Source organism: Pteropus medius, unplaced genomic scaffold, assembly GCF_902729225.1.
Source record: "Pteropus medius unplaced genomic scaffold, Ma_sr-lr_union100, whole genome shotgun sequence".
Lineage (NCBI taxonomy): Eukaryota > Metazoa > Chordata > Mammalia > Chiroptera > Pteropodidae > Pteropus > Pteropus medius.
Window position 1 is genome coordinate 14,580,136 of NW_024349799.1, and position 27,575 is coordinate 14,607,710.

The 27,575-nt window shown below is 43.1% G+C and overlaps 2 protein-coding genes across 3 annotated transcripts in view; one reads left to right on the forward strand and one right to left on the reverse strand.

The window, feature by feature from the left end:
- Positions 1-1,126: 1,126 nt before the first annotated feature.
- Positions 1,127-6,542, reverse strand: TIMM22 (translocase of inner mitochondrial membrane 22). The gene is made up of 4 exons (XM_039886242.1): positions 5,990-6,542; positions 3,653-3,849; positions 3,100-3,172; positions 1,127-1,706 (listed from the first exon to the last, which is right to left on the reverse strand). Exons 1-4 carry the CDS (start codon positions 6,225-6,227, stop codon positions 1,630-1,632), a joined length of 585 nt encoding a protein of 194 aa, XP_039742176.1. The 5' UTR covers positions 6,228-6,542; the 3' UTR covers positions 1,127-1,629.
- A 9,617-nt stretch (positions 6,543-16,159) lies between these two features.
- Positions 16,160-27,575, forward strand: part of NXN (nucleoredoxin) — a 134,666-nt gene continuing 123,250 nt past the window's right edge. The window contains exon 1 of one of the 2 annotated variants that reach the window (XM_039886230.1): positions 16,160-16,629. In XM_039886230.1, the coding sequence (XP_039742164.1) occupies positions 16,258-16,629 (372 nt within the window). In that variant the 5' untranslated portion in view covers positions 16,160-16,257. The remainder of the gene's footprint in view (positions 16,630-27,575) is intronic. The other variant, XM_039886229.1, reaches the window with a different exon arrangement.

The window sequence follows — 27,575 nt, forward strand, 5'->3', positions numbered from 1 at the left end:
CAGCACTTTGACAGGTGCCCGGTAGGAGTGTCTGCTCTTGCTCTCAAAGAGCTTATAGGTGACTGACTTATTTAGGGACAGTGTAGGAAACATTTCTAAATTTGTTCTCAGACCTCTGAGGACACTCCAGCCAGCCTGGCAACGATGCCTCATGCCTGTGAGACTGGGACAGGCATTATATAGAATTCACCATAGAAGGACTTGAGTCCTGTGCACTGGCTCACATTCATTCCAAATGAAATAGCACACATGGCCAGAGGAAGGTGTTACCAGCTGAGTCTGACACACACACACACTCGGGATGCCTGGACAGATCAGCTGAGTCTAAATTCTGGTTAAGGGTGGGTGGGCTAGAACATAGCAGACAAGGGGAAGAAAGTGAAAAAAGGAAAGGTAAAGGGATGTACAGTAGGAAAAAGAGACATGACCACTGGCTAAAGCAGCTAGAATTACATGGCCCCCACCAAGCCTACCTGCCTGCCCCTAAGAGCAAAAGCCTGAGTTCATCAACTTCATTTTGCCATCTAAGCACCAGAGTAAAGCAGCACTTAGTAACCTCACTGGGCAAAAGGTTTTCTTTTTTTTTTTTTTTTTTTTGGCCTATGACATAATTAGGCTGAACTTCTGTTAAAAAAGGCCACTGGGTCAAGTCAAAAACACTCATGCGTTCCAAACAAAACACCAGAAAACAAGGGTAGTGGTGAACAGCCCCTCAACAATGTCTGATAGAACGCAGAGGCTGCTGTGATTTAGTCATCAGGATGGTCATAGCAGGACCCTTGAGCCAGGCCCGGTCCAGTGGTCAGGGCATAAAACTAATATGTGGTTCAGACTATAGGCATTCCTGCCAGCCAGCCCACAGGAGGGTTTTTTAGAAGAGGCCAGTAGGACTTATGCATGACATTCCAATGCATCCTAAGAAGTGGCTAGGCTGGCTTCTTGAGGGAAAGGCCCTGGCCGACATAACAATCTTGGTAAGGATAACAGCACTCTACGAACCCTGAGAATCTAACATTCCCACACTTTTCAGGAGCTTTCTCACTTTTTCCGTTTGGATGTTCAATCTTTGGGCCACCTGGCACCATTTTTGGGAATTGGGAAATTCGAAAATAAAAATAAACCAACCTTTTAAACTGTAATATAAATATATATTTTTTTAACAAGGATAGCAGAATACTAAACAAAATGACGTAATTGGTCGGAAGGCATAACTTTACTTTGCCCTGCCCTAATACGTGAGATAGATGACTGCGTGAAGTTCCAAGGTGGAGTTCCTGGTCTATGAAAAGTCACTTCTGTTCCCATAACACCAAACAACCAGAGGTCCAGGTGTAGTCAGGACTGAACCTTTGTGGAGCTTAATTCCTACAAGTCAACACACTGACTCCTGATCTTCCTGAAAGAGAAGCTGGCATGGCACATCCCCGCACAGCCTGGCTGGAGTCCAGGAGCAGAGAGTGTGGCTGCTCAGAGACAGGAGGCAGACGATGGCCAGGCATCTCCCTCGCGACACCAACCATAAAAAGGAAAACGAATTATCTTCAGTCTCTGAAGCAGATGCTCTGGATTGGTGCAGAAAAACAGCTTTGATCCTGGGCTGGCATTATCCTTCCCCAAAGGTAATCACTCTCACCGTAGGTAATAATCGATTGCAGCAGAGAAAGCAGCAAAACCGCCACAACCAATGGCTCCAGCCTTTAAGCCAGCTGTAAGGCAAACAGAAATGACATTACCTGTAGTGACAGATGCTGGGTCAGGCTACATTCACAAAAAGTCTGCATAGCCACAGATGCAAAGAAACCAGCTGAAGCATTTGAAGTCCTTCAACCTATGAGAGATCTGTAAGACTTCAATGAAGCCATGTACATGATCTAATCCAGTGTGCTTTATCTAACTGTACATTTGTTTAACTTTTCTATTTCCAAAGAATTAATATTTCCAGTCTCATGAAAATAGCCCCTCACAGGCAGGAAACTGGTTAAGAAAACCAGCCCTTGGAATCAAGTGAAAGCATATGGCCTGTTACCCTGATTTGTTTATGGAATAAATTCCTGGGAAGGTGATCAAAGCAGTCCTAGAGGGAGCTGAGCTTCTCAAAGGCCCTGACAAAGCTGAGCGATGGGGAGACCAAAGGAGAAGTTACTCTCTAAATCATAAATGGCTGTTTAAAGAGCAAAAGCAGGTTTTAAATGATAGCAAATTATTCTGCCTCTCAGAAAATGAGAAGCTTTTTGCTTTGGGTAAGTCAGTGCACAGCAGATGGAGAGTGGTCTAGCAATGGACTCTGCTAGGAAAGTCAAGTCACTGACACCCTATACCACACTCTTGATGGCACGAACTAGAATCTGTCTTTGTTATTTATAGCTGATAATCCAACATTTTTCGAACACCTATATTTGGCTTTCCATGGGTAGAAATCTAAGACTCCTCAACCGCAGAAAGACATTACCGTTATAACTTATACACAAAATTAAAACTGACGATTGTATAGTATTATTAAGAAAAATATCTAAATACTGGAAACGCGTGGAGCTAAAAGTTGAGCAGAGCCTGATGTGGACAAATGGACTTTCCAAGACTGAATGGAACATGCTCTGCTTCCATACTACTCTGCATATCAACATACTCCAGGAATTACTGTGAGGAAGTTCTTCCTATATTTTCAATATGGGGGCAGTTCTTTTTTCTAAGATAGATCTAATGCTACCAGTGGTTCTCACTTGGGAGCAATTTTGCCCCTCAGGGGACATGTGGCAATGTCTGAAGACACTTTCCATTTCCACAACTAAGGGGTACTACTAGCATCTAGTGGGTAGAGGCCAGGGATGCTGCTAAACATCCTTAAATACACAGGATGAGCCCTCCCCACCCCCTTCCCAAAGCAAAGTGTCAGAGCCCAGGATGAGAAATTCTAATCTAGATACTAGAAGTTTCCAAAATTGAGTTGACACAGAAGCAAATGTGATTTGTCAGATGGGGAGAATATCGAGTATCCACATATGCTTTGGGCTGTCCCTGGAACACTCATATGGTTGGAAATGTTGTCCAAGCACGTTATCCAAGGCCACAAAGAAAACCACTCAAGAGTTGTTTACTAACCTCTGAAACCAATGGCTCCTCCAGTGATGCAGCCACTAATGACACTGTTCCTCCAATCTGATTTTCCCCGGTACTGTGGGTGGAGAAGTACAGTTTAGAGCCAAAGAAACAAGCCAAATAAGTTGATTAAGGAAAAAAACATAGGGTTTCTAGCTGGCTAATTTAGTCCCTCCCCAAAGGAAACCTAATATTTTTCTCTTTCAAAAGTGATTCCTAAAATTTGAATGTGTTCATAGATGCTCCCTGCAGGTAGTACCTGAGTGCTGACACCAAGTACAGCATTTAAGAAATAATCAAAATCTCTTCTTGGGTTCCCCAATAAGTCTCTTGTTTAAAATCATTAACTGACTCCCAGCCTACAAAAAAAAAAACCTAAGAAATCAAGCAAACTCAAATCATATGCACACAAAGTTTACATTAGGGGCTATTTAATGGAAGTTCAATCTAGCAACTATTATGTTTCTGATCTGCTTTCTAATAACATTAAGAGCACTACTCTTTAGAAGTTGTAAGATGGCAGAAGACAAGGATTTCTCAGAAGGGAGACACTTACAGATTCTACCAAACACTCAGTGCAAGAAAACATGGCACCCACGATGGCAAAATTTTTGGCGTAGGACATTCCTCTCTGCCCCATGTCTTTAAGAACTTCTTTTGCTGTCGGTGTACGGTAAGGATCCTTAGGGTCAAAGCCCACATTGGTATCAATGCCGGCAGTGAACACCCCAAATGCACCTCCCAAGACAAACCCTAAAACAAACACAGAGATGAAGATTTCTTTGGCATGTTTTCTGGATTACTGTAATGGGGTCATACTCATACAGCACCTTCAGAAAAGAAGACACCTTCCCTTGCAACACAAACTGTCCACCTGCCTAATTTCCACCTTACACAATCCAGGATCTATCTTGTTAACAGCTTCTTCTCTGTCTCCTCTTGGATTTCTTCCTCGCATTTTCTCAAAGTTCGGTCTTTAACCCTCTGTTCTCTCTCCACATTCTCTCACATGTAACCAGTCACCCTTGAGTTCAGCTATCAACTCTGCAACTCACTCCCCTGACAATGGCAACATTCATAATAGTCATTTAGTGAGTACCATGTGCCAATTACTCTGACGTTTTATAGTCCCAGCCTCATTTATTCCTCACACTAATCCTGTGAGGAAGATACTAGTATACTCTCCTTTCTGTAGCTGAAGAAACTGAGGCTCAGAGAGGTTAAGTAACGTCTCTGAAGTCACCTGAAGTTACCAAATGGCAAACACTATACTGCTGTCCACATCTGAGCTTCCTGAGCCTGCTGGACATTCCCACATGGAAACTGTCCTCTCATCACCTCAAGGTTAATACAGATGACCCTTGAACAATGCAAAGTTAGGGGGTGCCAAGACCCCCCCAGTCAAAATTCTGTGTATAACTTCTGACTCCCCAAAAACTTAGTTGTCCCTCCGTACCTATGGGGTACTGGTTCCAGGACTCCCCGCAAATACCAAAATCCACAGGTGCTCAAGTCCCCTATATAAAATGGCGTAGAGTAATGCATACAGTTGGCTGATAAAAACAATACAGGTATTTATTGAAAAAAAATCTGTGAAGTGGACCTAAACAGTTCAAATCCATGTTGTTCCAGGTGAAAGTGTCTATGTTCAATGAAATCATGGTCACCTCCCTTCCAGACTTTCTTGCTTATGGCTCTGTCTTTCCTATCATCCCAGCTCCAAACTTCAGGGTCATTTCTGACTGTTTCCTTGTTTCCCCCTATAATTCCATGTCCACAATTACCATCCTAGTGTAGGGCCTTTATCACTTCCACCCTGAAGCACTACAAAGACTCATTTATCTCAACAAATATGTAAGTGATTTATCAATCAAGCACTATGATGAACAAAGACCCAGCCCATTCCTCATGGAAATGTCCTATATGGTCTCCCCATCCAGAGGCTTCTTTCCTCCACAACACTCCACCCTGAGTCATGCTCATTACCACTTGTTACTCTCCTAAAAAAAAACCCATCAATGCCTAATGCCTATAGGCAAAAAGCCCCAATCCCCCACTCTTTCCCAGACTTGAAGACATTTCTCTTCCTCTTTGTCCACCCCTATTCTTTCAATCCTTCAAGATACAGGTCCAGTCTCACCTCCTCTTGTGGCCTTCCCCAAACCAAAAAAAGCTCTCTCTTCCTTCTACTATACCTCACATTTGCACTCTCACCATGTCTTTAATTCTCAACAAGATTTCAACTCAGCTGTAAATGTAATCAACCTCTTTACCCTGCACACAGGAGGGACACCCAACATTCTCAAATCCTCAAAAGTTAAAAAAAAAAAAAAAAAAGCCAAGTCCAGGCTTTTTCCCCCACTTTTGACCGCTGACCACTGTCTAGTGACACTGGCCACAATGGCCTGTTTTTCAAACCTTTGCACTTGCTGTTCCCTATATCTGCAGCACTCTTCTGCCAGGCTCCTTCTCAATGTTCTTCGATATCATATCATATCATATCCATATATATCCATATATATATATACATACATATGTATGTATGTATATACATACACATAAATGTGTGTTTATAAATGTTAGCTTCGTGAGAAAAAGGTTCTTGTCTCTCACACTGTCTCTCCACCACCTCCTGGCACGTGATGGCTGCTCAGTGACAATCTGTTGACAGAATAATTATCTAAAAGTGAATGAAGGAATAATGAACGAAGTCAACCATTTTATAACCTCCAGGCCCCAACCCATAGTACCGATTCTCTGAAACAATTTCCAGAGGATCCGGAGAAGGTTGCTTGAGTTCACTGAACGCCACGGAGCTTGGCAGAGGACCTCGCTGCCATCCAAGCCCTCAGCCTCCCAAGGGTTCCCCTCGGACCCCCTCGCTTTCCCTCACCTCCCACGCAGGCCAGCGCTGCCTTGAAGGCGCAGCTTTCCATCGCCCTCTCGATCATCTTCTGCTCCTCACTCTTGGCAGGACTCGGGATCCCACCCAGGCTTCCAGGCTCCAGGAGCCGGGGCTGACGCTTGTCACCCACCAGGTACTGCAGAAGAAGGCTGTACTGCAGCGGGGCTTCGGCGGAACCCGCCGCCTCAGGCGCGGAGCCCCCGGCTCTGGGGGCCGTTGCCGCCATGAGTGTATTGGCCCAGGAAACCCTGGCGCCTTTCTTCCCACAGCAGATTCCACAGGCTTCACGTTAGGGCCTTGCGCGCCTAACCACTGTGCAGCAACGGCAGATTCGAGCAGGTCCGAGGAAGCTACGCAAGCAAAGTCTGTTCTTGCGCACCCGGCGAAGAACTATGATATTCTCCAAAACCCTGTCGTCAATACTGAATCAGACTTGTGCAGCGTTCCCAGTAGCACTTACAAACGAGTGAGATTCACCGGAACGCCCTCATCTTCGGGGATGCAGCGCGGTGCCTACAGGGATTTGCAGTTCTAACACGTACACCCGAGGCATTTCCCAGGAAGCCTTGCGCGGGCACTCGCCCTTCGGTCTTCTCCGGAACTCCTGACAGACTGGAGCCGAGCCGAGCGGTAGCGCGCCCGCGAAGCTGCAGCACGCCGGGACGCCGGTAGGGGGTGCACGCGCCTCACCACTGTAAAAGCATGGTACACATTTTGTTCAGTGAGTAAACCTTTGAGGAGAGAGGGGATGCCAAAAAATCAATGAACAAATGAAGTGAAGCTAACCAAGCGTAAGCAAAATCAGGGACGGTGATAGGAACTGGAGGCGACTGGCCGGATAGAGAGCGCAAGGGTAGCTAAAGCTGCTACTCATTCCAGCCAGTTGTTGTAAATGGAATTAGTGATGTAGGAGTAGAGTACCATGAAAAGCAAAATTTATGTTATGTTGAACCAATTAAAGTATTTGCCAGCTTGTATACTCAGAATCTGAAGGTAAACTGAGATAGTACTATATATGAACCCTGAAAAACTGGCTTTTATTGTACTGAATAGATCCCAAGCTACTGTATTGATTCAGACTAGCAATATTTGGGTGTATCGGCTACAGGAAACATAAATGGAAATAGAAAGTGGTGAGGGCAGCTAGTCAACATAGGCCGAGATCGTTCTTTGGTATCCAGAGTTCTCTGCTGACCAACCGAGCATGATTCACCCTGCTTCCACTCCCACTAGACCACTGAAGGAGCCAATCCTAAATTCCCCCAGCGACTTCCCACTTGTTGAATCTAATTTAGAATTTTTACTAGACTTCTCAGCTGCATTTGACACCGCGGACTCCTCCTCCCTTCTTTGAAGTTTCTTCACAGTTTCAGTGGAGCCCCTTTCTCCTGGTTTTTGCTACAGCCTCTCCAGTTGCTCATTCTTCTCTGCAGGCACCTCTGCCTGACTTCTTCCTGTTGGTCCTCTCAGGGCTTCAGTCTTTATTCTCTTTCATGCAGCTCGTCCACACTTGTGGCTTATACTACCACCCAAATGTATTAATGACCCCCATGTCTTTATCTCCAGCTTAGACTTTTATCATAAGCACAAGAACCAGGCATTTTCCATAGGCACCTCTAACTCAACACCCTGACAAACACCCTTCTCTTCTAGATTAATTAGGGGCCCAGGGATCTGATCCATGCTGAGGTCTTATGGGCCAAAGGTGGATCTGAGAGAAGTTTGGACAGGCCCCCAGGCACATCCCTTGGCCTTGAAAAGCAAAGAATGATCTAAAAATTAATCCATGGGACTAGTTAGAGAACAATAATCGATCCAGAAATTAAGGGTCTATAGCAGAGTTCAGGTGAGATCCAAGAAAGTATGTGCAGAAATTCCATGTGGCCATGGTACATGAGGGAGGGAGCCTTTTATGGAACATCTTTGGCCCAGGTCACAGATGGAGAGAGAACAGTTACAGATACAGACTCTGATCTGGTATCTCTCTCCGCCAACCCATCACCTTCAATAGGTGGAATGGGTTTCACCTGATGGAAAATTTGAACCTCTGCAAGCATATTCCAGAAGTGATAAGTGGTTTCCTATGTCTGTTTCCCTGGGCTGAACCTTTTCCAGTAGTCCAGGGACTTTATCTGTTCATGGCATCATTGGGAGTCCAACAGCTCTCATGTTACAGTTTAGTTCTCTAATCTAGTTTTTCTGTTCTGGCACAAGGATATAGGGTTGGGGCAGCATCTCAGTGCGTCAGAGAGAACAGGGGACTTTTAAAGATGATTTAGATTCACAGGGAGGGTTGTAGGAAGAGTTGGAACACTCTGAGTTGGTGACCCATCACTTGAAGGACTCTGGATAGTGGCACAGACGGGTAGGTGTTGAACTGGAGGGCCTGATTATATCTCGCCCAGGTGTCTAAGACCCCAGCTGGCCTGTAGTTCACCTAGTATGTCACTGGAACCCAGGAGTAAAAGCAATAGCATGAGTGGGATGAAATGAGGAGGTCCAAGTTGAGAAATGCATTGTAACCCATGTGGGTTTGAGTTGTATGTGAATTTGGTAACAGTGAGTAGTCTAAATAGTCCTGTCACTAGTAGAAGGTATGGCACATAGATACTCTGAGTAGCCAACTGATTCACTCACTATAGATAGTGGGTACTGGACAAGTGACTTTGTATTTAAATGGCCTAGACTCATGTCCTCCAAAACCAGAGGATAGCTAAAAGCTAAAAATGTATCTGAGAAACTCATGCAAAGAGAAGATATTAATAAGATGTAGCCATAGCTGGGCTGGAGCAGGAGCTAATGTACACTGAGAAGGTAACAATATCCACCAGCATCACCAGGATGGAGTATAGGTCAGAGATGAAATCCAAGAATATTTAGGAACCAGGAGTTGGTATAATCCTTGTACTGCCAGTCACATGTGGTTGCAAAAGGCTGTGTGTTAGTTTTAACATAGGGCCCCCTGAAGCCCTGCATACCTGTTTGGCTAGAGTTGCTGGTTAGGAAGAAATGATGAGCCAGGTACCATACTTGGACAGAGGCTGCCTCTACATGGGTATACTGCCACACCACCTGTCTCTTTCTCTCTAAAGGTCCCTCCTGGATAGCCGTAGATCCCTCACAGATGCCCATACAGCATCTCTTAGGTCAGCAGCAAGTGAGATAAATAGCAGCCAATTTTTCCAGGCAGAGGATCCCAGGTTAAAGTCATTTTCACTCCTTTGGGTCCTCTAGATCAGAGATCTCCAACCCCCAGGCTGCAGACTGGTGCTGGTCCATGGCCTATTAGGAACTGGGCTGCACAGCAGGAAGTAAGTGGCGGGGGAGCAAGCAAAGCTTCATCTGTATTTGTAGCCACTTCTGAGCACTAGCATTGCTGTCTCAGCTCCTCCTCAGATCATCAGACATTAGATTCTCATAGGAACACCTGTCCCTGGGGCCAAAAAGGTTGGAGACTGCTGCTCTAAATTCTTGTCCAGCATTGCTGCTCATATGGACATGAAGAGTTTGTAAGATGGAAAGCAGGACCAGCATTCAGGATGCTAAGGCCAACCTGGGTCTTAGGGGAAAACTATCTTACCATCCCTATCCAAGAGAAGCCACTTTGGCCCAAGGTGGGCTCTCTCAGGTCTCAGGAGGTAGCACCAGTATGAGGGTTGGCAGGAAATGCTCTGGGCTGTGAACTGGAAGCAAATGGACTAAAGTCTCAAGCCCCAGTAAGAAGCCTCAGAAAGTAAAGAATAGCCTGAATCTATATCAGGGCAGCAGTTAGAAAAATCAGATCTGTAAGTCAGCCCCTCACTCCCACCCCTGAGATCAGGGAAGGAGATCTGAGAGGCCAGTTAGAGGGTTCACCTAAGAGGGTGTGGTTTTTATTGCCTACTCAAAGGTAGAAGCTGTTATGGGGCTAAGGGGGTCAGGTGGGCCTAAATTAGAACTTATTTTCCTCCTCACATCTGCTCTTCCTGAGTTTCTCATCTGGGTGAATGATGCTTTCATGCACTTGATTAGTCTTAGACTCCTTGCTTCCAGCAGGCCTTACATACTTATATCTTTCAAATTCACCCTTTCTATTTTATACTCATTGCCACTGCTATAGTTTGGGCTCTAGTCTTTTTTCATGTAATGGAATCTTAATTGATCTCCATACTTCCTATCTTGCTCTTCTCCAAACCAGCCACACAGTGATCTCTCAGCACAGAAACATGATCATGTTCCTACTTGGAATTCTTCTCTGTGCCAGGATAAAATCTAAACGCATCGTGTTGCTTTTACAATTTGTACCCAGGAAGACACATATGCTTTAGTCCAAGTTTAGTTCTTATTCAAACATTTTCATTCCAAGTTGCCTGCTTTCGATATCTCATTGATCTAGAAGTGACGGCTTGGAATTATTCTTAATAATCTGTGGTCTTTATAGTGTTTGAGAGATGAGTTTGGACTTTTTGATTCTTTGTCTGACTTGGGCCTGTCCTCAATCAAGTGTAAATTATTAGAAAATATTCAATATTATTATTTCTTATTTCTTTTTGCCTTTGGCCTATGATAGCCATGATGAGAAAAGGTATCCTGTAATTTCCAGTGACAGATCCTTAGATGCTAGCCTGTTTCTGGTGGGTGATCTTTATGTTCTGGAGCAGACTGGGAAGTTTTATTTACTCATGCATACCCAAAAATCCAGATCTGCTTACCAGCTCTTGTGCTGTTGTCTTCGCTTTGCTTACAAAAAGCTATTGGAAATTTGGCAAACAGTCTGGCAGTCTGGTGAATTGTTAGGACCAACTTCAGACTTGATTAGTGAATCACACACTTTGGCTTTATCTGTAGTAGGGTCACATTGATGACAAGTTGTGATCCTGAGATGTGATCTGAAAATTATTGGAGATAAACAGAAATATGCACAATGCTCTCCTAGCATCTTGCACTTCTGATTTGCAAAAGACTTAGGAGGCTTGAAGAACTAGAGACCAGCAAAAGTTTTGCTAGTGGATATATGTGCACAAACATAATGTTTTGCTGACAGATAAAATGAACAATGAGAAGAACAATAATGATGACTTCCAAAAGTTACATGTCAAGTTGATGCCAGAAAGATAAGCACCACACTGCCAATATAACCAAGGAGGACAACACCCTTCTTTCTCTTCCTTCATCTTGATCCTTGTCAATTCTCACCTCTATATTTTGCTTTACTTACCTTCCTATCAAGCTATTTCCCTTATCAGTAGATCTGCTGCAAAAGACCAACTTTTAAAAAAAGAAAAAACAGATGTCAAAACTGTAATATAGCATTAATCTACAAGTAAATCTTATACAGGGAACTCCAAATTAAATGAAATAAATTTTTTGTTTGATTCAATTTTGATTCAAATCTTGTTAATTATTTCTTGAACTATGTGGACTTGGAATGCTTTTATAATCAAAATGTTCATTTTATAGCAATAGCTTTGTTATAACTGAATTTGAATTTTTGCGTGAGACATTTTTTCTCTTTCATTCTGAGATGTCCTGATGTACTTCAAACATTCCTTTCTCCACTTATAGTAACTGATCTTTTGAATAAGTTCTTATTTCAAAAAAATACTTTTTTCTTGGACTAGGATAATAGTTGCCATATTTTCTCACATCTATTTCCTTCAGTTTCCTTCCCCAAGCAATCTGTTACTATTTCTTAAATATCTTTCCAGATATATTTTATTCATATATAATATATGAATAAATGTATTCATATATTTGCAAGTGGTAGCCTAGTATATCCTACCTATTCTGCACCTTACTTTCTTTTGTGCTACGTCTTAAAGATAGTCTATGTTAGTGTATGTGTTGAATCCAGGAATCAAGGGGTGGAAATGGGAGTGGCATCACTCACTATTACCCCATTATCCACTAGCAAAACTTTTGCTTCTTGTTGTTCTCACAACTTTATGCTCTGCTGGCCTAGACATCTCAGTTCCAAAGGGAGGAATTCTTCCACTAGGAGGCACAACAACGATTCATTCCACTGCATTGGAAGTTACGACCTATCCACTTTGGGCTCCTCATGCCTCTGAATTAACAGGCAAAGACGGGCAAAGGTGGGGTGATTGATCCTGACAGCCAAGGGGAAATTGGACTACTAGTCTACAATGGAGGCAAGAAAGAGTATGTTTGGAATACAGGAGGTCCATTAGGGCATTTATTTGTTACCATACCCTGTGATTAAGGTCAACAGAAAACTACAACAAACTAATCCAGACAGGACTACTAATGGCTCAGACCCTTCAGGAATGAAGGTTTGAGTCACTCCACCAGGTAAAGAACCATGACCAGCTGAGGTGCTTGCCAAGGCAAAGGAGTTACAAAAAGGGTAGTAGACAAAGGTAGTTATAAATACCAGCTATGATCACATGACCAGTTATAGAAATGAAAGTTATAATTGCTTTAAGCATTTCCTCCTACAATATTGTTATAAATGTTTGTGTGTGTATGACAAATATTTTTGTTTCTTCTTATTCCCTTGTTTTATAACATAAGATGTATCGACTTTATATCATAGCTGTTAAGTATTGTCAATTTTACATCATAGTATTTAAGTTACAGGATATCGAGGAGAGGAGTAAACATCACTCAAGGACTTTACTTCCTCTTCTGGGGAAGGAATCAGTATGTTTTTGGTTGTATACAGCATAGTTATATCATGTTAGGTGAAATTATGACCTCCTTATTGTCTTCATTTGGAAGTAAGTATGATTTAAGGAGATGCTTATGGGTGCCGAGTTGTCAAGGGATAGACTTGTGATATTTAATTTTATGTGTCAACTTGACTGGGCTATAGGGTGCCCAGATATTGGTTAAACATTATTCTGGGTGTGTCTGTGAGGGTATTTCTAGATGAGAGTAGCATGTGAATAGATAGACTGAGTAAAGCAGATTGCTTTCCCCAACGTGGTGAGCCTCATCCAATAGGTTGAAGGCCCAGATAGAACAAAAAGGTGAAATAAGGTAAAGGTAAAGTAAGCATTTGCTCTTTCTACCTGTTTTCTAGCTGGGGCATAGGTCTCCTGCCTTCAAACTCAGACTCTGAGTGGAACTTACCCCATCTGCTCTCCTGATTCTCAGGCCTTTGGACTTGGACAAGAACTATTATTGGCTCTCCTGGGTCTCCAGCTGGCTGACTGTAGATCTTGGGACTTCTCAGCCTCTCTAATCATGTGAGTCAATTCCTTATAATTAATCTCTTTCTATACATATTGTTCTCTGGAGAACAGTATACAGAGAAATATCCTTATTTCTTTCCAATGACCAGATTGTATCCCTAACGATGAATGTGCCATAATTTAATCATCCTCATTGAGACACAGTTTGGCTCTTATAGTATTTTTCTAATTTTACCAGTGTATCAATAAATATTTCTACATATATATTTTTGTGTATATATGCTACTACACCTGAAGACCAAAGAATGTGATTTATGAATCTTAAAGGTGACAAATATATTTGTGTTTTATATGATGTCATATACCTTAGAATGCAATTTTCCAATAGGAAAACTCTGTAATGTGTATGTCCTGTACAATGTCAGGTACATTGTGGCTCCTTCATACTTATTTTAAAACAATAATAATTTTCAGAATAGCCAGTCAATTTATGTAACGTAACTAGCTAAATACCAGTAAGGACATCCACTTTAAGTGAGTCTCGAACTGCGTAAGCAGAAAGAGTGCTTTCTGCAAGCCAAAGGATGTTGGCTATTCTTTACAGGAAGCCAAATGAGTCTCCTTGGGCCTCTTCTTGTAACAAACACCCACTAGAATTATGATTTTGGAATCATTTCCATTGCAAATCCCCTTTCCACACCCCTTTAAAAGGCAGCTGTGATATTTGGCTTCTCACCAAGGCCTGCTGCACCAACAATTCTCTAAATTTTATTTATATTTCATGTGCAGTATGTTCAAACTCTCACTTTCCCAGGTGCCAGATGCTGGTTTGGACACACTCCAGTGGAAAGTGCTTTCCTGTGAAATAATAAAAGTAAAATGCTGAACAAACCGCCTCTTTATATCAGACTCTCACCTAGTTTACCGAAGTTAAGTACTCTAATAATGACTTCACTATTTCTCCAAATTTTCAATCCCCCCAATTCCCTCTTCATCTGCCTCCATGCTAAATTGTCCTTTGGATTCCATAGGATAAAAAAGCTTATAATCCTTTCACATTCCTTCAGTGTTCAGTTGAAAATGTCAGTGTGAGAATCTATCTCACATGCTTTCAGTGGTGCCTGACGTAACTCACCCACAAGTATTTAACATACAATTTGAATGAGAAGATAAAGCATTAACCCATTCACAGGAATTTTAAAGACATCTAATAACTTAATGTCTGTTGTGTTAATAGCTTTAATATGTTTTCACCAAAAAGATGCATTCTGTGTTTTGTAATACTGTCCCTGCAGTAGCACAGAAATTTGTCATGACATTCTAAAAATTAACTCAGAATTTGCCTTTTTGGTAGGATTCTTGCCTGTTTAAAGGCAGCCCTCAATCCAAAGATGCTCCTTGTGAAATGAGCAGTATTAGGCAGATACTAAGAAAGTGAATATAATTTTTAGAGATTGCCAACAATCCACTCTTGCATTCCACCTCCACCTCTTTCACTAGTTTATATGGTAACATTTCACTGAGCTGAAAACCAGTACAATTCCTTGTTCTATCCTAGAAAAACTGAGAACCTTCAGCATGAAAATTTATGTTTGGGTCAAAAGCTTGCAGTTATATTCTGAGGTTTGAATGAACTCTGTAAAAGTGTGCTATGATTTGCATGTGCGTGTTTGTGTGTGTGTAAAGCTGCTATAAAATAATAAAAATTTCTACTTGGCTGCCAAGTTATCTCTTTTCACATTTTCGGCTCTAGTAGATCTCATTTTCTTTTCACTCTATCCATTAGATGGCGGTAGATGCCCAAGAAATAACTTCCGAAGGGCTGGTGGAGGGTGGTCAGGGGCGTTTTCTCCTTTCACCAGGTTGTGCGTAGCAGAGCTGATACACTGAAGGTCGCAGATTGCGGGTGAGCATGATATACATTTTATTTTTTCGTGTGTGTGTGTGTGTGTGTGTGTGTGTGAGAGAGAGAGAGAGAGAGAGAGAGAGAGAGAGAGAGAGAGAGAGAGAGAGAGAGAGACAGAGAGAGAGAGAGAGAGAGAGAGAGAGACAGAGAGAGGGAGAGAGAGAGAGAGAAAGCCAGAAGATTTGCCACAGTCCACCTGTTTAACCCAGGTTCTAAGCATCGGATAGCATCTTGACGGTTAGAAAAAAAAAATCCCTACGATTTTTCTCAGCTATCAACAGACCTGGTGTAAGCTGTGGAACCCATTCAAAAGAGCAGTCAGCATTGATTTAAAGATGCTGCGGCATCTGTTGCATACATTTTTGGGGATGGAAGAGAGCCATTCGATGGTGTGGAATGGCCGCTGCGACTTGCGGACTGAAATTCCACAGTACGACCTGCAATGAGCCCACAAGTGTGTATGGATTCCCTCACGTGTGCCTAGCACCAGATCAGAAACTACACAAGAAATATGAGGTTGGCGTCCTCCAGTCCTCTCATAGTAGAGAACACAAAACATACACACAGAAATAAGTGCCCAGCAAGACCTAGCCTAAGAAAGTGATACTTGAGTAGAGAAGATGGTAAGTCCTTTACACATTACGAGAGTACTGTAGGGGTACGAAACAGACTAAGGGTTAGGCTTTATGTAAGGAAAGAGAGAGAAGGAGGGGGAGGAACAAGAAAGGGTAAGAGAACTCGGGTCGGGGAACCGTGGGAGTCTTTGGAAAAGTCCGCAGAGAACTGAGAATTTGGGAGGGGAGAGGAAATGGAGGGAGGGGTAAGGCCAAGTCCGGCAGCCTCGGAAAGGCGGGCGCAGCGGCCCCTTCTCTTTTCTTCATTTAGGCCCGGGGCATACCGGTCAGAGTGGAGCGTTTCGGGTCAGCTTCCTTGCGAGGGCTGTTTCCCAAGCACTTTAGCCACAAGGTGAAAGCCGGCGCCGGGTACCCCAACTGGTGCGGACAGTGCCGCGGCGGACAGCACGGCGCAGTCCTGGACGGCCACGAAAGGGGCGGGGCGAGGGCGGGCAGAGGGGGCGTGGCATGGCCGGGCCTGGGTGGGCGGGGCTCTCTTCTCGCCGCCGCCGCGGCTACCGCCTCCGCCCGCCACCCGGACCGAGGGAGCGGGGTCGCCGCCGCCTGCACGCCCGCGTGCCCGGGCTGCGGTGGGCCAGGATGTCGGGCTTCCTGGAGGAACTGCTCGGCGAGAAGCTGGTGACGGGCGGGGGCGAAGAGGTGGACGTGCACTCGCTGGGCGCCCGCGGCATCTCGTTGCTCGGGCTCTACTTCGGCTGCAGCCTGAGCGCCCCCTGTGCGCAGCTCAGCGCCAGCCTGGCCGCCTTCTACGGCCGCCTCCGGGGGGACGCGGCGGCCGGGCCGGGGGCTGGAGCCGGGCCGGGGTCGGGAGCCGGGGCGGCTGCGGAGCCGGAGCCACGGCGCCGCCTGGAGATCGTCTTCGTGTCCTCAGACCAGGACCAGCGACAGTGGCAGGACTTCGTGCGGGACATGCCGTGGCTGGCGCTGCCCTACAAGGAGAAACACAGGAAGGTGAGCGGCGAGGGCCTCGTCGTCCCCCCACCCCCGGCCTGGGTGCGCACCCCGTGCGTTCCTGGGAGCCGGGTCCTCGTCGCCGCCCGCCCACCCACCCCGTTATGCCCTCTGCCCCCTCCTCCATCTTTGCACGCGCTTCCCCTCGCGTCCTCAGAGTACCCCCTCCTCTGTGCCCGCCCCCTATCTCGGAACCCCGCGGGGTTGGGGCTCCCGCGGCAACTCGGTGTCAGGCCGCGCCCGCTGGGGAAGTTTGACACCCCTGGGCCCTCGGACCCCGCTTGCGTCCTCAAGAGTCGAGAGACCGGTCCCCACAAGTTGGAGTCTCGCTTAGGGGGTGGCTGCGCTCGTGGATTCCGACTCCGTGACCCCTTCTGCCAGCCAGAGGTGCGGGCCAGAGTCCTTCGCTCTGTTGCTGGACTCCGGGCGGATACCTGTAGTGGGTGGGGGAGGGCGCTAGCCCCCTACCCATAATGCCCAAACCAGGAAGTTTCCTTTCTTCCGAGAGAAATCTGCTTTGCTGGGGCCCCCTCCTGCTGTGACCCGGGAACTGGAGACCGAGGTCGGGCCGCTCTGCGCCTGGGGAAGGCGGTAGCTGACCGTGGCTTTCGGCAAGAAGAGAACTCTCCCCCACTCCCTCTCTCCGAACCCGGGACTGAACTGGTAGCCACCGGGAGCTTTTCATTGTCTAGCTGTCCTCCCCGGATGCCTCCCAGGCACAGCAACAGACCCGTCCTTGCAGCTCTTAGTCGCTTGGTTGGTGGGCCACTGTCGTCTTCGCATACTTCGAATTAAATGCCGAACTAATCCCATAGGTGCAGATTGACCGGAAGAACGAGGATTTGGGGAAATTTATACTTTGCTGTCCACTTCTCATTCCTCCCAGTTTGTTGCTGAAGTTAGTTTGGGTTTTTGAGTATATCTGTTGGGTGAAAATGTCTGTTTTAAGAAAACGAATTGAGGAAATTTTGCCATGAATCGAAACAGAAAAAGTTTTGGGGTACTCTCGCTTAATTAGGTTGCCTGATGCCAGGTGTGAATTCAGGCTTCTTCCCTTTGTGAGGGGGATCTCAGTTAACGGACAGGAGAAGGGCGGTTCTGGGGCCTTTAGGTTTCTCTAGGGAGGATGGTAACGACATGCCATGTGTTTCTTTTATGTATACAGAATCTTGTTGAGAAGCATGATTTAGATTTAGTGAGAGCAGAAGGCTTACACTGTGACCCCAAATGTCTCGAGTAAATCATCTATATTGAAGCAGTATAAGGTACAGACTTGGGATTTAAAGTATGAAATACAGTTTAACAAATACAGGTTGTGCATTTAACACTGGAAAAACATGGGCTCACTAATCACACAGAGGCAAAACTTGGCATTTTAACTACTTTTTAGGTGATTTTGCCCATATTTGATTTATATGTTTGATAGTGCATGAATATGAATGGCCACTACTTTTTTGCTTTAAAATATGGGAACCCTTTGTTTTTCCTTAGTGATAGTTTTTAAGATCCTTTTGAGGAGGAATAATGTTCAGCAAGTGATTTACCAAAACAATTTTCATTGTTATGACAAGTTTCTATTGTAGACCAAAATCTGTGTAATGCCCTTATCAGACAATACCAATGATTTCTAGCTTTTGCAAACATACAATGATGGTAAAATGTGACAGACCTAAGACCTATTGTGTTTTTCACAGCAGGGGAAGTAAATTTGCTGCATAGTAAAAATAGGGAGCAAACTGAGATGTTTTGCAAATGCATAAGGCTTTTTCTCGAAAAAGGAGAATATTTGATATGACCTAGGCCGCGCCTGGTTCTCTATGCCCTCACCAGTCCCTTTGCATGAAAAAAGTGGTCTGTGGCCCTATCCTAGACCTGCTAATTCTACCAGGGTGAGAGTCTGGATGACACAGGGCAGACCCTCATGTGAAAATACAATTTAGAATGTTGCACATGCCTAAACCATGGTGTGTTCGCATTTTAAAATGTTATGTTTTGCTCAGAGTTTTTCTGACTCACATCCTATAGTTCACTGTGTTCTTTAAAATGAGCCCAGTCTTGAGGACTAGATTCTGCTCTTGGATGTTCATGAATAGGCAACTCAAGATCTGATGCCAGAAACATTCTTATTTGAGGTGATATAACCAGGTAAAAAGACTCCAGCTGTGTTTCTTATGGACAACATACTCTTGGAAAGTACAAAAGGTGTGTGCTCACTTTGAAAGGAATTATTCTCCCCTTCGAAACCAGAGATGTAGAACAAATTCCTTTTCTGTAGTTTCTAATTTTTTGTCTCTCTTATTTGAAATTGGGGTGCTTACAAGTCTATGAGCTGTGATGCCAATTCCAAGATAAGAAAGAACAGTGAAAAGCCCAGGACGCCCACAGTTCAAAGTGCTGGGTGGGTGAACACTTACCTTCTTGTTGATGGACCCTGTCTGTATTTCACCAACTATAAAAACAGTTTTAAAGAAGAGAATTTTATTTTACACTGAGGAGAAACCAAAGTTCCAGGTTACTAATTTTTAAAGTTCTCATTAACATTCGTTCTTTAAGACCATTCGTATACTTCTTCCCATTGGGATAACAAAGGATATGGTTCTAATTAGTTATTGGCTGGTATTTCGCTAAAGAAAATTGAAATATTATGGTGAGGAAAGAAAATGTGGTGTGGTATTTCTTTTTTTCTTCTTTTATTAATTTCCCCTTTATGTAGTAAGAAAGTCTGGAGATGACCATATATGTTAAGCCTGCTTTTTGCCTGGCTCCTTTCACCTTGATTGGAGCTGTGAGAAAACAGCAAATAAAATGATTCCAGCATCTTTTTAAAAAAATTCTTTCTTTTCTTTTTGCATATGAAAGACAAAGACAATAAAATGTTAACAATGGCGATTTCTGGGTTGTAATAAAAAATATTCTTGACACAAGGTTGTCCTGTTTCTACTTGCTTTAGTGGTCAGTGCAAAAGTAATTGAAGCCTTATTTTTTTGGCTTCCAAGCACACATATGTAAGTAGCTGTATAGAAATTGTAATTACAGGATAAAAGGACTTTGAATGAATTTATAAGAGCAAGAGCAGTTTTGTGAGGGAACATAATCCTGAAGTTAAGGCCGTTAGACTTGTTTTAAGAAGTAGATGTGTTTTTTGTTTTGTAGGTAGACATTTTTTCAGATTTCTGGAGAGAGAGAATGTGATGAATAGTTGGAAAGTGGTGAAGATTTGAACTTTTGAGATTTGATCTATCCCTTTAGATTAGTTTAAGTTACTTAGTTTACAGAACTTGAGAGTTGATCTCCAGGATCTGCTTCAGCATCATAGAGGAGAGCACTGGTTTTGGTCTTAAAGCCACATGCCTAATGGAAAACATTTGGTCAGTATGGGTACGCTGACATCAAAGCGCATAGGACCACTGATCTTGTGCTGAAGAAGTTTGCTGGGGTCTGGCTTGGTCCCAGAACTTCCTGCCTGACAAAAGGGAAGAGAAAGTTGGAGAGGAAGAGTGGCAGAGTTGGGAGCTCTGGTTTAGCATCCCTGGTTTAGCATACCTGCTTCAGCCAGGAGAAGTGGAATTTTCCTGCTACCCTGTATAGGTTCCTTGCTTTGCATGGTTCTTTTGGTTCAGACTAAATCAGAGGCTTGGGCTAGAATTCACCTGAATCCCTTTGCCTCTTTGGATGGAACAAGATTTGGTACTAACCCAAACAGCCTTATAGCTCCATCTCTCCCAACTCTTCCTCCCTTAAACCAGATCCCTTAGCCACAAAGAGAATGTTTTACCACTTTTAAGGTGGTAAAAAATGGCAAAAAGGCTGAAAATTGAGGTTTTCTCCCTTCCACTAGCCAGGACAGGCTCCCTCTCTTGACTGTTTCTAGGACTTGGATCCAGTTAATAAAAGACAACAGTCCAATTAAAATAGTAAGAGCAATTTCCTTAAGAGGCTTTTTCCTTGTTCCATTATTTGTAATGTATTTTTTAATCTCAGTTTTCTTCTCTGAATAATGAAGCTGTCTAGTGGCTAAAAACAGAGATTTTTGTCTGTTTGCCTGAATTCAGATCCTAGCTCTACCATTTTTAGCTCTGTGACTTTGTGCAAATTACTCTACATGTCCGTGCCACAGATTCTTCATCTGTAAAAGGGTGATGATAATAGTACCTGCCTGATAAGATTGTTGTAAAGTCTGCACAAAATAATATACACACACTTGGCATATAGTATGTGCTCCATAAGTGCTAGCTATTATTTGTTAATAAATTATTATGAAATTCAGTAATTCTTTTCATAGCTTGAGCCTTGGGAATATATCACATTACCAAATCGCAAAACTGTTAGGAGGTGTATTTTTTAACTTTTCAAACAAATGACTTGTAAGCATACAAGGGGATGTGATAAAGGAGTCGAAAGATTTGCCTTAGAAGAGATTATAGTTGAGGAGAAAGACCTAGAAGAATGAAACAAAAGCAAATGAATAGTAAAAAGATACTGTTCCTTAAAGTGTTGAGAGTATTGATATTGACTGTGCCCCACACTTCTGTCTGCCAGTGAGAAACAGATCAATGATGCCTAGGCATGAAAAAGGGGTAAGATGATGAAGCACCCTTCTTGAGAGAGATTCATTATGTAATTGGTGATGGTTTTGTGGTGTGCCACAGCTACTAGGCGTGTCTTCCACTGATCCTGGCTGCTTTAGTCTGGGCAGCGTGGAGGTTTCGGATTGCTTCTCTTTCACGTGGGAAATGGACCATGCTGGGTCTTTGGAGCAGTAGAAGCCTCACCCCCTAGCATGGAACCACCTCCCTTCCTAGCTCTGGAATGCTGTAGGATAGGTTTGCTCAAACTTGTCGCCATTGCAGGTTTAATACTTGTCTTCCAGTTAACAGCAAAGGCCTGACTAGCTATCCACAGCTTTTGCTAATTGATTTGTCTGCTGATATGGGTTGGGATGTGAACCAAAGCACAGAGGAAAGCAATGTATTTTGAAGTGAGGATCATTGGTTTTATTTTACTCTCGTTTTTTTTCCCCCTACCCTCTTTTTATCATTCTTTTGGTGGAGGTCTTTGTTTTAATATCTGCACAAATTTGAGAAAGAGGACTTTGTGCTGTATACAGCTGGGTTGGGGGATGAACAAGTCACTCTGTGGGAGGAGTCTTTTTTTTTTCTGATAGGGCTTGGGGCTCCAGCTAGCGCTATTCTGAACTAGACTGGGCTCCTTACTGCATGATAGATATCATTGCAGGAGGAAAGTGTAGGCTTGGCATAGGATGTGTTTTCTTTCTTCATGTTCTGAATTCCCAGTGGTGCTCAGTGTTAACCACTACGGTGCTTAGTTGTCTGTATTTCATTAATTTATCATTATGTTTATTCAAAGGCACTCAAAGAAAATGGCTATGAATTTAGAATCTTTTTGCTAATCCTGACTTTCATGAAGCTCTTACATATTGTTGCTTTATATCTTGCCATTATTTTAAGAGTTAATAGTTGTTGAGTCTCAGATTCGTCCTTTATTCTCCTCTACTCCTCACATCCGAAAGACATTAAGTCTTGATTTGTTCACCTTAATTGCTCTCAACTCTGACCCTTTTTGCTCCATCCCTACCATCACTGCTTGAGTTCAGGTTTCATGCGGACCACTGTGTACCATCAGCCTTTTCCTGGAGCACCTTGCTTCCAATTCTGCCTCCTGAAATGATTCTCTAGACCAGTTTTTCAAACTGTCCGTACTCAGTGACCAGTTTTGTTTTGTGTTGTTAATTTCCAGTTAGTCACACACCAATACAAGTGGCCCTGCTACACATGACTCCTGTACAGCTTGAACCACACACAACTGCCCACTGAGTTAACACACAGGCTGCTCTCTGTCCTGTTTAACAAGGTCAGCCCATTGATTACAAGCTTGGATGTTGTTTTAATGTTGGGCTGCTGTGAATATTTCTAAGTGCTCTTTCTTAATTTCTGTACTTGTCTTGTTGCCTTATTGTGGGCCAGTAACAAACAACTCATTGACAGGCACTGGGCTGCACACCTACCTTGAGCAGCACTGCTCCAGACTGTTTCCAGAATGGAATAAGTCCAAAATGACAACTTTGATCATATCATTCTCCTGCTTAAGAATTCTTCAGTAGTTCCTTATAGCTTTTTGGGTCAGGTCCAGACTCTAGAGCAGTGGTCCCCAACCATTTTTTGTCACCAGAGACTGGTGTTCCTATGAGAATCTAATGCCTGGTGATCTAAGGTGGAGCTGAGGCGGTGATGCTAGTCCTGGGGAGCAGCTGCAAGTACAGATGAAGCTTCGCTTGCTCACCTGTGGTGCGGCCTGGTTCCTAACAGGCCACTGACCAGTACCGGTCCACAGCCCCGGGGTTGAGGACCCTTGTTCTAGAGCATGCTCCCTGACTGTTTTCTTGCCTCAGCTCTCACTTGTGCAGTGTGTTCTCTCTTCTCCCACCTGGCTGAATTTGGTCCTTCTAAACTCAGTCCTGGTTTTCCTCTCTAAGAAGCTTTCCTTTCTCTTTTCCCTCTAGGTGGGTGCTTCTGTGAGCATCCATAGGTTACGTGCACACATGCCTCAGCACTTAGCCTTTCGTGTTTGGGTTTTTTTGTTTGTTTTTGGTTTTTGTCTTTTTCATTAGCCGGTAAGCTCCTTGAGTACAGAAACCGGCCAAAGGGAGGGGAAGATGATCAGTCATTAGGTGCTGAGAATTGGATAATATGATCACAGAAAGCTGGTAGGTGACTTTTAGATTGGTAACTTGAAAGCATGGAAGTTTCCACATCATGTGAGTTGGAATGTGCATTTTCACTATTACTTAGCTTGATTTTAAAATTTAATATTGGGGTTGGGCCTTAATTAAGTTGTATAATTATATATACCCACAGTATGTGGGTGTTTTTTGTTTTTGTTTCTTGATGAATACTTTAAAGAGCACTTAAATGAGCAAATGGATGTGTAACTCCATTGCCCTGTAATTCTGTGCTTAAAAATAGGAAAAGACTCCACTCTCTATTTTTGAAATATCAAAAACCCCAGTCCGTTAAACTAGTCTCCTATCTGCAGATCTATCATTCCGTGCTTTTACAGTTCATACATCGTTGGCATTTCTCTTACATCTTTCTTCCAACGAGCTCAGAATGCATACATGTTACATCTTCCAGCAACTGGCAATCAGTAGATATTAAGCATTTTAACCTTTTAAAGTATGTTTGAGTTCGAGAATTGAAGCAGAGAGAACCAGTTATTAGATCAGGGGGCACAGTGTTGTATGAAAGGGCTCAACTGAACTCCTTTAATTCAATTTGGTCCTTTCTGTTTATGAAATTGTATTTTAAAAAATGTTTACATCAAATGTTTTCCTTAGAAGGTAAAGGAGGGAGCCGAAAGTTCTCTTTTCAAAAAACGGCTTTTGGTGTGGATTCACTCTATATAGCACAGACTCTGAGATAAGCTAGAGGTAGTTCAACTGCTTAAAGCATTTGCTGTTACTTGGAAGACAGGAGAGCCAGACTTCTTTTCTGTCGCTGCCTTTTGTGGTGGTGGTGGTGGTGGTTTCTAAGGGTCTTTTAATGATTTGGCTTTTTTTAGATCAGCCAGTGAAGTGCCCCCAGCTCCCCTTCATCTATGCAAAGCCTGCAGGCTGCTTTAGTGCTTTTGTTCAGAGACAAAATTGAACTCCATTTATCCTGCTGAGATCCTAGGACTAAATCAGTCCTCCCTTTTATGAGGTTTTCAGATACTGCTGTTCTAACTTCCAGTGAAATTTCAAACATGTGCCTTCTGCTTTATGACAAGTAAGAAGTATAGTAATTGAAAGTTGCTTGAGTGCTGTTATTCTGGAGTGAAACCCTGTAATGGAAACTTTTGTTCTGTGGCATCTGTGATTAAAAGCAAACATAAATTTTCTGCTGCTTGCTGGTCATAACTCTTGGACCAGATATACAGTATATTTTTACATGAACCGCTCTTCAGAAAATCCTTTTCAAAAAGCAATATAAGCCTAAAGTTTAGCATTCCTTTCTATCACGTATCACCTACTCCCCATTGGATTATTTCAATGTAGACAGACACCAATTACAGGTAAACTGAAGTAACATTTCTACATTTAATTATACTTTTATCTTGGGTCATTGTTGAATAGTCATAAAATAGGGTGTGGTGAGTTTTGCTGTTCAAGGGGTAGGAGTTCCTTCTTTGTTTTCCTGGGAGAATTTTATCCAGATGAAACGGTTTTATAGTTTTTTATTTGTCTTTTTTGGTCAATATCCCTAGGATAAAAATCTGAATGGATTTAGCCTGTTTAAAATCAGAAGACGTCTTTTTTCCCCCTTTAAACAAGATCGGGTCAAGACAGTTTACGTTTGATTGTGGTGGCTCATAGCACAGCTGCCTCATCTGTTACTCATTTTTTAGGGTTTGATGTGAAATATAAAGATTGGGCAGAACAACGTGCGATAGAGGAAAATCACAATTTTACCCTCTGAGCTCTGAATGGCAGTGAATGTAGATGTGAGGGCAGCTTTGGGCACGTGCTTGACTGCAACTTAAGGCATTAATATCCACGGGCCTACAAAATTACTCCGTTATTTTAAGTGAATGTTTAAAATCTGTTGCATAGTGAGTAGAAAAGACTATGGGCTCTGGACCTGTGTTTCTTGTGTTTGAATCCTGTCTCTGTCACTTGCTAGCAGTGCGGCTTTGGTGCAGGTTACCTGATCAATATCTCTAGTTCCTGGTCAGTAAAATGCAAACGATAGTACCTACCTTACTGGATTGTTATTAAGGGTTAATATTCTAAACGTGTTTAGATCGATGCCTGTTGCCTAGAAAGTGTCGTTTAAATGTTTACTACAGGCACTTGGATTTCATTCCATATTTTATGGTTATTCCGATTACAGGAGAGAAGAATTTTCTGCTTTTTTTTTTTCTTTCTTTGTATCCTCCACTGCCCTCAGCACCTGGTTCTTTGTATCTAGTGGCCTATCACATAAGCTGGTTTCTATTCAGTTTCTTACTAGGAGAGCAATCATTACTTGTCAGTTGTTGGTTTGAGGATATACCCAGGTCTTCGAATATGGGCATAATTTTAGACTAGCTCTTTCACTTACCGGGTGCTCAGTTTTACTTTTTCTACTTCTATTTTTACTTTTGAGCTGGGAGAGAGTAAGGGGGAGATACTGGTTTGTGCATATTTCTCCTACCATTTATTTTAACTTTCATTATGGAAAACTTCAAATATCACACAGATAGGGAAAACAGCATAGTGAACCCTTATGTACCCAGCACCCAGATACACAATGATTATCACCTCATGGACACCCACCTCCTACCGCTTACTGGATTACCTTGTAGCCACTCCTGGACATCATATTTGTTTCTTTAATAGACATTTCACTAAGTAACTCTTTTAAGAAAAACAAAACATAACCACAGTATCATATTATACCTAAAAAAATCCAGTAATTCCTTAGTACTGACAAATATCCAGTCACTATTCAGATTTCACCGATTGTCTCATAATTTTATTTAAGTTAGTTTGTTTGAATCCAAATAAAGCCTATATATTGGATTTGATATCTATTTCTCTAAGGTCTCCTTTAACCTATAGTTTCACCATTTATTTGTTATTCCCCTTCGTTTACACTTTTTCTTTCTCTAGGTCTACCTCCTTGCTACATTCCCAACCTTTTCTTACCCATATTTTCTCCTATTCTAGGTCTGTAGAATTTTGACTCCTAGGTTTGAAAGCGTCCTAGCCTCCTATAACTGAGAGGCCCAGATGTAGGTCGCCTTATAGGTGTGGGTGGCTCAACTGCTGTCCTCAGGACAGGTTGCCCTTTTTTTATCTCTGTTCTCTGCTTGTTTCAGTGTAGGCCCCGACCTCTGGCAGGCTGTTCCTTGTAGTGATGTGAAAGCCATGAGCAGCTCTAGGCTTGCTTCCTGTCCTCTCAGAAACCCCACAGAAGGAGGTGAGCTTGGTCGTTCTCCCATCCCAGAACCTGTCACCATGGCCAGAGTGCGTAATACTCTGATTGGCCAAACCTGACTCATATCCACACCTGTGTCCCCACAGGTGGGATCACAAACCAGGTGGACCGAACATCAGGAGGACGGGGGACTCACCAAGGAAAATGAGGGTGTGTTACCAGAGAGAGGGGACAAGAATGCTGGGCAAAGCAGAACTATAGATGCCCACTAGAGTAATCTATGCTGACCCCATGAGCATGGCCAGCAAGGGGTCATCCAGCCTCTGTTGGAGTATTTCTAATGACTACAACGTACCATCTCCTGAGAAGGCCTTTCTGACATCAGTCATCCTTTCCCAGGGGCTTGACCAGCCTTCAAAGAACCAGAGACAACTCTTCTCTCTCCCAAATGAGATTTCCTTGGTCTTTTGACCATTTCTCATATAGTATTGGTTCAAGTTTCCTCACCCTCCTGGCCATCCATACCTGAGCCTTCTTAAGCTTTGTCTGGGACCTCTCAAAGAGTAGTCCTGAAACTTGAACACAGACTCCAGTGTCATCTGCCTCAAGCACAGAGGGTAAGCTTATCACCTCCTTTTTTTTAGATATTATCTAGACTTCCATTATCATAGCTTGAGATTACATTAGCTTTTCTGACAGTCCTATCATACCACATTGACTCACTGACCTTTTTGTCACCCAAAACACCAAAGTCTGTTTCACTAATCTTATACCTAAACAAATGAAAATAGTCCCAAATTTTATCTATCATCTTTAAGAATCGATTTAATTAATTATATAAATGTCTAACCACTATGCTGTACAGCTGAAACATACAAAATAATATTGGATGTCAACTAATTGAAAAAATAAAAGAATCAGTTTATTTAGGTCTGATCAGTTTTTACAATCTGTTGAAATCTTTTTGTATGCCAGTATGGTCATCCACAATGATCACAGCCCCTTCTGAGCTTTGAATTGTGTGATCCC

Coding starts and splice junctions, on each gene's coding strand:
- TIMM22 (XM_039886242.1), bottom strand. CDS start 6,227: ATGGCGGCAACGGCCCCCAGAGCCGGGGGCTCCGCGCCTGAGGCGGCG. Junction 3,173..3,652: donor CTGAGTGTTTGGTAGAATCT/GTAAGTGTCTCC, acceptor CTCCACCCACAG/TACCGGGGAAAATCAGATTG. Junction 1,707..3,099: donor AGGAGCCATTGGTTTCAGAG/GTTAGTAAACAA, acceptor TTTGCCTTACAG/CTGGCTTAAAGGCTGGAGCC.